Source organism: Ailuropoda melanoleuca, chromosome 7 (assembly GCF_002007445.2).
Source record: "Ailuropoda melanoleuca isolate Jingjing chromosome 7, ASM200744v2, whole genome shotgun sequence".
NCBI lineage: Eukaryota > Metazoa > Chordata > Mammalia > Carnivora > Ursidae > Ailuropoda > Ailuropoda melanoleuca.
Genome location: NC_048224.1, coordinates 38,173,893 through 38,183,631, shown reverse-complemented (window position 1 = coordinate 38,183,631; position 9,739 = coordinate 38,173,893). Strand labels below are relative to the sequence as shown.

Sequence of the window (9,739 nt, the reverse complement as noted above, 5' to 3'; positions counted from 1 at the left end):
TATCCAGAGAAAAACCTGTACGTGAATCTTCATAGCAGCACGATTCAGCTTTTCCAATAACCAACTGTATCATTTTCACCAAGGACGACATTTGCATTCCTACCGAGGGGCTGATTCCCTCCTGATGACCCAAAGACCACAGGCACCCCTAACACAACACCTAAAACAAAACCCTTCTCCTCTCCCACACCTCGTCTGCTCCTCTCCTGGGCCTGGCTCTGTGACTGGAACCATCATTCATCTACCTGATAGGGGTTAAATTGTGTACCCCCAAATTCATATGTGGAGTTTCTAACCCCAGTGCCTTAGCATATGACGGTAGTTGGAACTAGGGTCATTACAGATGTAATTAGTTGAGTTAAGATGAGGTCATTAGAGTGGGCCCTAATCCAACATGACTGCTGTGCTTATAAAAAGGGGAAATCTGGACAGAGACAGGCACACAGGGAGATCACTATATGAATATAAAAGCAGAGAAAAAGTGATGCTTTTGCAGGCCCAGGAACACCAGAGATTGCTAGCAAAGCAACAGAAGCCAGGTGAAAGGCCTAAAACAGATTCTCTCAGAGCCCGCAGAAAAAGACCAACCTCACTGAGGCCTTGATCATGGACTTCTGGCCTCCAGAATTCTAAGACAATACATTCTGTTGTTTAAGCTTCCCAATTTGTGGCACTTTGTTACAGCAGCCCCAGAAAACCAACACACAGCCCAGTGGAGATCTACCATCCATCTCTCCCTCCCACATGCAGTGGCGAGATCCCATCCAACCCAGTTCCAGAACGGCTCCTAGAATTCAGCTGCTACCCTCTTTCCATGGCCTCTGTAGGTGTGCTGGGAAGTTGGTTCTCTGCAAGCCTCATGTTAGGACAAGGTAGAAAGGCACTTTGTTGACCAAGTGGCACAAGGATAGATCCAAGATGGCGCAGGGGCGAGAGGGTCTAGGATTCCAAGGGGATACAGGGCTGATGGGGCTGGCCAGCACAGGTGTGGGCGCACCTCGCCATGGGTAAGAGAAGCACCCGCTCCCTGCTTGGCTGGAGAAGGCTGAGACGGAGGAGCCTGGTGCAGGTGTCAGAGAGCTGGGGCTGGCCAGAGGCTCTGTCCCCAGGGCAGGCTTTGGGGCTGGGCTTCCCCCTGGGATGTGTGTGGTAGATGAGTGGAGATTTGGGGGCACCTTTCCTGCTGGGGTTCCCTCGGGCATGGCTGCAGCGTGCACATCCCCCAGACACTGGCTTTGCAAGGCTGTGGAGAGGGCTCCTTTTTCAACGGCAAACCAAACGGACAGGTTTGCTGGTGAGATTCCAGGTTTCAGTCCAAGAGGTGCGAGCTGAGCAGGCACCTGGCACAGCCCCGCATCAGCTCCGGCTCAGCCAGGAAACAGGAGACTGCACGGGAACTCTGGGAATTTGATTCTAAACACTGGGATTGAGCGAGCAGAGAAGGACCTGGAGTGCAGGGCCTCCCTGGGCACCCGGAAGGACTCAGAGCCCCTCTACTTGTCTTCCTCTTTCTCCCCTACTCCTCCCTCACCCCATGCCCCTCAGTCCCTTGCTCCAGGTCCCTCCTTCAGGTCCTCCTTTGTCCTGCCTGCACCTGCCCCTTCTCCTCCCTCCTCTCTCATCCTGTTAGCCCCCTTTGCCCTACCACCTTCCTCCTCTGTTCCTCCTTCCCTCTTGGGGACCCCTTTTTTCCTCCTCCCCAATCTTCTTCCTCCTTCTAACTCTTCCTTCCCCTCTCCTGCCTTTCCCCTCCCCACTCATGACTCCCCCATCTTGTTTTCCCCTCACCTGTCTTTCTCCCTTACCTTAGCTTCACTCCTTCCCCGAGTTCCACTTAGCCTTGCCTCCCCCTCCACCTTCCTTCATTTCCCTTACCTTTGCCTCCCCCTCATCTTTTCCTCCCCCCTTACCTTTCCACCTGCCCTCCTCACTCCCCTCCTCTCACCCTCCCCAGCTCCTTCTCTCCCCTCCCACACCCCCGCCCATCACTGTTTGCTTTTCTCCCGGATCCAGATGAAGGGGTTGCCCTGCCCTGCCCTGCCCCATTTCTGGCAGCTGGGCTCTTGCTTCATGGCTGAGGGCTCAGGGACTCAGGCCCCGGGGAAAGAGCCCCCGCTCAGCATCCAGGTCCTTCGAGCCCAGTACGAAGGCTTGCGAAGGCAGCAGAGGGCACAGGCCCACCTGGTGGTGCTCCCCAAAGGTAGGGCGGGCAGGTGCTGGGGGCAAAAGTGGAGGGAGGAGGGCCTGGCCATGGGCGTAATGGGTGGTGGGCCGTGGCCAGGGAAGTCCTGGGCTTTGTGGGGCCTCCTGGTGGGAAAGAGCAGGGAGGCTGGGAGAGCCAGAGCAGGGAGGCCGGCTCTGGGCAGCTCTGCGTGGCTCAGTTCCCCTCCGGGGGCCTCAGCTGGACATCTGGCCAGCTGCCTGCTGTACCTGGCCTCTGCCCTTCTGTTCTCACTTTGCCAGACTGTTCTGCCTGCTGGATGGTGGCTTAGCCTCCTGCTTGGCCAGGTGGGGGGCAATGGGAGCTCTTCCTGACTGGGTCTCACCTCCTGCAAAGCGGAGAAACTGGCTCCGGAGAGAGCAGACGTGGTGCTGCTAACAGCCCGAGCACAGGCCAGAGGAAGCGCGGGCTCGAGGACTCAGGAGGCACCATGGCTCAGGGAGATTGCTTGTCACTGTCTCAAACAACTTCCAAGGAAGCATGAGACACAGAAGCCTCAAAGGGAGAATGCCTCTTCCCTCTGGGAGCTCAGATTTTATTCCTGGAGGAAATTAGGAGCATCAGGCTTCGTCCTGGTCCTTCCCTCTAATGGAAGAATGAATGGGTCAGGGAGGTGGGGAGGTCAAGGCTGTGCCTGAGGGTTTCTGTGGTTATTTGTACACTTCAGGACTCATTGAGTGGCCTAGCCAGTACTAGGCCAGCTGGGCAGGAATCAGGGGCCAGAGGGACATCACCGGCAGGGACAGGGACTGTGCTGCCTTTTGAGACAGAAGTGGTACCCCTGAGCTGAAGCCACCCATGTCCCATTACTTGGGCCGTTGCCGGCCAGTGGGTTCTGTCTGAACTGAACTGGCACAGCCCACTAGACCCCGTCTCTGCAGGGTATACACTGAAATGTTCCTAAGGGCCTAGTCCATCCTCGAACGTTTTATTCATTCAGTCATTCAGCAAACATTTATTAAATTAAACCACTATCAAATGAAAGTACCATGCTTAACAGACCCGCAATTCAGACCCACAAATCCACGTCATGGGCACATCCCAAAGACAGTCCAGCTCGACATGCCCCACAGAACTCACCACCCCCTGCCCCACCCCTCCCCTCTGGCTCTCTCTCCCACACTCTGTGACCCAGGGCCCTTCTCCCCTAGCCAGCATCTGGTAACCAGTTAGGGCGGGGTGATGCCAGGAGGGCTGGTCGAACACTGCCTTTGTCAGGGAAGACTTGACTCCCAGGGGAGGGCAGCCACGCAGCCGGATCCATTCTAGGGTCAGCGTCCAGGGGTCCCTCCTGCTTCGTCCTTTCCCTTGTCCTCTGTGGACCCCAGGCTGGGACTGACCGCTGAGGAGGCTTCTGACTGCGACCGAGACCCGCCTGTCCACCTGGACACACTGGAGAGGGTCCTTGTTCCTACGTTCTCCATCGCGTCCCCTCTTCCTCTGTTCTCAAATAAGTACATGACACTTTGACTTTTTGTAAGGGCGTCCATGTTTGTCAGGCTGAGAAAAATCTGGTAGTCCTGAAGCGGGAACACATTTCCAGTCCCTCCCCTGCTTGCAGAGATGGCCGCCCCAGTCCTGTTTCTCTCAGGGGCTTCCCTCCGTCTTCATAGCTCAGCACGGTCTGTCCCCGCCTGCCAGCACTCACCCGTCCAGGACCCCGCAGTGACAAATGCCAGAAGGCTCAAGAGAGCTCCAGGGAGGGTCCAGACGCAACTCCAGGCCGGTCACGGACCTACTCTCTTTGGAACACCTTTCAGTCATGCCCACAAGCCTCTCGGCCCCCAAGGGCGGACAATAAGCTGTTGTGGGCCACAAGGTGGTAAAAATAGGTCCCTGAGAAAGAAGAGGGACATCGGCCTGGACATGTGTTCCGAGAACAACGTCTGTGAGATGGGAGAGGGAGAGCAGCCGGGCCTCCAAAAGGGGCTGCTTTGAAATATGGCTCCCCCTCCTCCACCTTGGGTGGTAAACGCATTACGGGAACCCCAGAACACAAACCCCGTAAGTTAAGAGTAATCTTTCCCACCGGTGAGTGAACGTGACTCTGTCCCACTCTTTCAGCCTGAACGTTGGTTCCCTAGCTCTACCTCGGGTCACTCCCTCCCTGCAGCTAAGACCGGGAGTCTGTTACTCAACTCTGCTCTGCTTGAGTTTTTCTTCACAGCATTGGTTACCACCTGCAATTTTATTACAACATGTTCGTTTGCTCACTGTGTTTCTACCCCGCTAGAACATATCCGTGAAGATGTGGGTTTTGTCTCAGTGCTTACTGCCGTGTTCCCGGAACCTAGAATAAGTAATGCCCAGCACATAATAAGTGCTCAGTAAATACTTGCTGAATGAATGAATAGTTGTGTCTGAGTGTGTATGTGTGTGTGCATGTGTTAGAGTTTGTGTGGGTGTGGATGTGTGGGCACGGGAGGGAGTGGACACGTGTGAGCATATAAAGTGGGATCATGTGGGATCCGTGCATGTGTGTAAACACACAAGCAGTGTGTACTGACTATCTGGTTGCCTTGACACTCGGGGATGGCATTCCTACGGCTCGAAAGCACTGAGACCCCCAAAATGAGAGCTGCTCCTGTACGTTCCAGTGCTGACCCTGCTTGTGTCTTGCTTTGTCAGGAGCCTACATGCCTGCTCCTGCTGAGCCCATACTCAGTGCGGTTTGGATTAACAAGGACAGAAGGCATTCGCTGTTGCTGGAGGAGGCAGAGCCGGAGGCAGAGGGGATGCTGGAGGAGGCTGACAGAGACTGTCTCCAGGCCCCTGCGTCTCCATGGCACAGGCACCTGGAGATGTACCGCTGCGTCCAAACCTTCCACCAGGAAACCAATCTGCCAGTAAAACACAAGGACAAGCTCATGGGGTCTGAGCAAAGGCTCCCTCAGGAAGGAGACCCAGGCTTGTTTGAAAATGATCAGATGACTCCGCAAGGGACTACCATCCTACAAACAGCCCGGCGTGAATGTCCAGTGGGCAATGCCCAAACAAAGGCAGTGGGATCTGGCTTAAATATGGACATTCGGCGCCCTCCTTCCAAAAAGAACCCACACGGGTCTGGAAAACCAGCCTACTATCCATTTCCCCAGAGGAAAACTCCCAGGATCTCTCAAACTGCCAGGAACCTGGGCTTGTATGGCCCAGCCTGAAGCTTTCTACTCAGCCAAATGTCTCAATGTTGAAACCATCGATGACCTCATCAAAGAACCCAGGAGGGAGAGCCACAGCTTGGTCCTCTAGCTATGAGCAAGAACTGGATACTCAGGTGTAGGAATTTTGAACTTCATCGTGGACACATGGTCTTGTCCTTCAAAAAAGAAGAGATTTGCCTAGGCCAGATTGCACACAGTCCAGGACGAAAGAGTGCTGTCTGATCAATGTGACCCTACTCTGCTTACATACAAAGACATGGCTACGGAGCCCTAGATGCCCATTCCTTGGGGAGGTCCAGTAGGACAGTTTCTCTGTCTCTAGAAATGGGAATTTTGAAACATAACACCAAAGAAATGCCTTGGCAGGGCCTTGGAGTCAATGGGTATGGGCAGTCTTGTTTTCAATACCTTCTGATGATTTTTCACATGATCTGGAGAAGATGAAGTCTGAGAATTGCCTTTTTCTGGTAACTGGGTCTAGAGGCCAGCTCACTGAGAAGTCACTGCATTCATCGGTAGTGACCATATCATTTCAGCTGAGGCTCCCAAAGTATGGTCACTGTGGGTTAAAAAAAAAAACCAATCCTACTGTTTTGTGTGTTTAAGGGGTGTTCGGGAAGGGTGGCCATCTATCCCCTCTCACTGAGACTGCACATTCCAATGTCATCACAGGTGTATTTCCTTCCCTTTTCCCTCTATTCTTCCCTCCTTCCTCCCTCCCTTCCCTCCTTCCCATCTATCCATCCATCCACCCATCCCATCTATCTGTTTTCTCACTTTCCACCCCTCCCTTTCTCTCCCACCCTCTCCCTCTCCTAATTAAGTTCTTATTAAACGCTGCTGGTCATTGAAGATATATGGTAAGAGGAGCCCGAGCAGGAGACAAAGAAATGCTCCTGCTTGGAAAATGTTTTCCCCACAAACTCCTTCCTTTTCAGCCAAATCTGAAGCATTCAGATCCTTCCTGGGATATGCTAAACTTAGGACAAAGGGAAGCAGGTGTTACTGCTTGGGCAACGGGAAGAAAGTAGGTCTTTCCTGGTTAATGTTTAACTTTAGTAATGATACTTAAACACACTGAAGGTGCCTTTCCCTCATATCAGATAATCTCTCTGTAAAGTTTCACTTGTATTTTCCTCTTCTTTCCCCAGTGGTGATCCAGTCTTGCCCATCTATACCCAGAGTTGTTAACTAGGTGTGTCATTACCTGGCAAAAATACATATGTGCCTGCTTCTTGGATCACCCAGAAATCCACTCCAGTTTGGGGATTTGTTGCAATTCCTTCTGTGAATAATCAGTAAGAGCCATTGTTATTTTTTTTCTAGCCTAATGAAAAACGAGGACATTTTCTGAAAAACCTTTGTCCTTTGCTTTGTTTTAAAGAGGATTGCCACAAGTAACCCCTCTTTCTACAATATATCAGTCAGGACAGGCTACGTTTTGCTGCAGAAACAAACCCTCTAACCTCACAACAGGAGCTTTTCTTCACTCATGAAAAGTCCACGTGGATTTGGGCAAACTTCCCAGGGCAGCTCTCCTGCACCTGCGGCCGGGAGCTCAGGGGACTTCAGTCTCATGGCACCTACAGAATCAACACTGGTTTCCCTAATCACTGTAGCAGCAAAAGGAAGTGCGCTAATTGTCACACACTGGCTTTCAAATCACTTCTACTTACATTTCACTGCCCAAAGCAAGTCTTGCAGTCCTATCTTCTCTTTAAGGGTATGCAATCACCCCATGTGCCTGCAAGGGGAGAAGAAATGGAAAACATGGGTGAGCAGCACTAATGGCTAGCATGGGCAGACGGGGGCAAGGTTCTAGTGCAATATTAGACTTCATTCTGAATACAATAAGTAGCCATTAAGAGATTTACGTAGGAGACTAAAGTGATTTAATTTTCAGTTTAACCAGATTACTCTAGTTGTTGAAGAATGAGTTGAGGGTCACGTTAAGAGGCAACACTAGGGGAAAAATGGCCAAGGCAAGTTCAGTGGGAAAGATGCTCTTTGTTTGAGCAAGGGTAGGAGCCAAAGAGATGGGGGAAAAGTGGGTACATTGGATATGTATTCTGGAGTTAGAGTCATTAGGATTTCCTGAAAGAAGTTTAGAAGTTCAGTTTGAGGGATCTTGAATTTGGGATGTTCATGAGACACACAAATGAAGATATCAAATGGGTCAGTGGATAAATGAGACCAAAGCTCTGGACTGGACACGTACTTAAGTGGCATGAGTGTGTGGAGGTGCTGAAAAGGACGAGGGCACACCAGCTGACCCATACAGAGTGTAGAGAGAAGACAGGGTCCAGAATGAGTCCTGAAAATGCACAATTTACTTAGTTGAAAACTCTCTAAGGATTTTTTCCAATCCTTCTTTAGAAGAGGTGGGGAAGGGGGAGGAGGGGCAGTGAAAGACACTGAAGAACAGGACCCTGACTGGGGAGAAAAGGAGAGCCAGGGTGCTGGGGAGTCACAGACCTTGAGAGGCAAGACGTGGTACAGGTCACTCCCCTACCTGCAAGACTTCCACAAATCCCCTTTCTAGATCCACATTCCTCAGTCTGAAGTTGCTTTTTCTTGAGCATGGGTTTAAATGGGTTTAAAAGGCTAGAGTCTGGGGCACCTGGGTGGCGCAGTCAGTTAAGCATCGACTCTTGATTTCAGCTTAGGTCATGATCTCAGGGTTGTGAGATCAAGTCCTGTGTTGGGCTCCATGCACAGTGGGGAGTCTACTTAAGATTCTCTCTCTCTCTCTCTCTCTGCCCCTCCCCTGTGCCCTAACAAACAAACAAACAAACACATACATACATACATACATACATACATGCATCTAAAAGGCCAGAGTCCAAGAGGCAACGCCCACGTGGGAAAAGTTTTCAACCAGGAACAGGCCAGGCCAGTGTCAGCAAGTTCAGGTCACAGCCAGCTGCCTGCCCACCAACAAGGCCGACCTAACGAGGTTGTGCCTTTGCCCCAGTGGGGCCTGGCCTTCCCTGGGACTGAGCTGTTCTCATGCTGGGGGTGGGGCTGAGGATCAAGTGTTGCCCACAGAGACCTTAAAGGGAGAGAGGGCAAGAGCAGGGCTGATTTGGAATCCTTCCTTTCCCAAGGCTGCTTCTGCCAAGAGCATTAGACCAGAACCATCCCTCTGTTGCTCAATCATACTCACACTTCTACCAACCCATCAGGTGGCACACCTGCTTGGACAAAGGGCTCACCTTAGTCTGGGCTGTCACACCACCCACAGCTCTGATTTTCTCTCTTCTGTGCTGGGCAGGACTGGAGCTAACCTCTTCCCACACTCACCACAGTGCTAGCAGAGGAAGGTTCTCAGGAACTAGAAACCAACCAGCTCACATTGTGAGTCCTGCACTGGGTCTCCTAGCCTTCCCACCACAGTGAGGACACCCTGACGTGGCTGCTGACCACAGGCTCTAGTCTCAGCACAGCCATTGGGAGACATGACTTTGGCTGAGTCAGACATGAAGTGACAGTAGCTCCTGGGGCAGGAGCAGGGGGGACAGGAGGGTCCTTGGCATTAGCTGGCAATTCTGCTACATCCCCGCTAGGGGGCAGGCTCCCCTCATGGCACCTCAGCCTGATTCCCTAACTTTTCATCCCAGTTCTTATCTCACACTCAAGTTAGACTCCACCAACCTCCCTCCCTGCCCCAGCACAGCCGGGCAGCACATACATTTAAGGCCAGCGCTGGGGGGCATGGTCTCCTTGTTCATCCAGACCTCTGTCATTCTGAGGGTATGGCTGTTTGGTGTCAGGGTGGAAGGCACAGAGAGGGCACAGATGGCTTTTTCTGGGATTGGCTGTGGTGCCTTTTGGGTCTCTCTTCCCTTGGCCGTCTACAATGACCTAGCTCATGGTCTGTGGGCATGGTGTGGACAGGTGGGGGCCCCACAGGCCCTTGCAGATGAGGGACTCCATCCCCTAGCTCCAGCCCTCCCACCCCCATGCATCAGAGGTCCACTTTCTTTACCGGGTGCCCCAGGCTCCTCAGCTCTCTGCTGGCCCCACTGAGGCCTGTGTGCACGGGCAGGAGCCTTCTCTGCACCTGTGCGCTGGGGCCACCGCTGCCAGAGAAGCAAACCACATCCCGCTGTAATGCCTCAAGGTCACGGAATTGAAACCTAAGGACAACCAGTCACACACAAGCAACTCGGGGTTGGGCTATGGCCAATCAGCAATTTTCTCACTTTGCTTCCGTGTCTGCTGCGTAAAAGTCTCTCCCCGAGCTCCTGCTGGTGGGACACGTCCAACCACCTTTAGTTTGGGGCTAACTGATCTGAACAGGTTTTTGCTCAAATAAACTCTTTAAATGTTTACTATGCCTCAGTTTACCTTTTAACAC

At 52.4% G+C, this 9,739-nt stretch overlaps 1 protein-coding gene and 1 long non-coding RNA gene across 3 annotated transcripts; one reads left to right on the top strand and one right to left on the bottom strand.

Annotated features, from left to right (window-relative positions):
- The first annotated feature begins 1,997 nt into the window (after nucleotides 1–1,997).
- Nucleotides 1,998–5,376, top strand: C7H9orf152 (chromosome 7 C9orf152 homolog). Its single transcript, XM_002916535.3, has 2 exons — nucleotides 1,998–2,200; nucleotides 4,850–5,376. Exons 1-2 carry the CDS (start codon nucleotides 2,014–2,016, stop codon nucleotides 5,374–5,376), a joined length of 714 nt encoding a protein of 237 aa, XP_002916581.1. The 5' UTR covers nucleotides 1,998–2,013.
- Nucleotides 3,138–7,383, bottom strand: LOC117803000. 2 transcript variants are annotated; one of them, XR_004626532.1, is made up of 4 exons: nucleotides 7,056–7,383; nucleotides 6,587–6,664; nucleotides 5,788–5,938; nucleotides 3,138–5,061 (listed from the first exon to the last, which is right to left on the bottom strand). It is a non-coding gene; the product is annotated as an uncharacterized LOC117803000 (long non-coding RNA). The 2 variants fall into 2 exon arrangements; XR_004626531.1 differs by having other exon boundaries at nucleotides 3,138–5,938.
- Nucleotides 7,384–9,739: the final 2,356 nt, after the last annotated feature.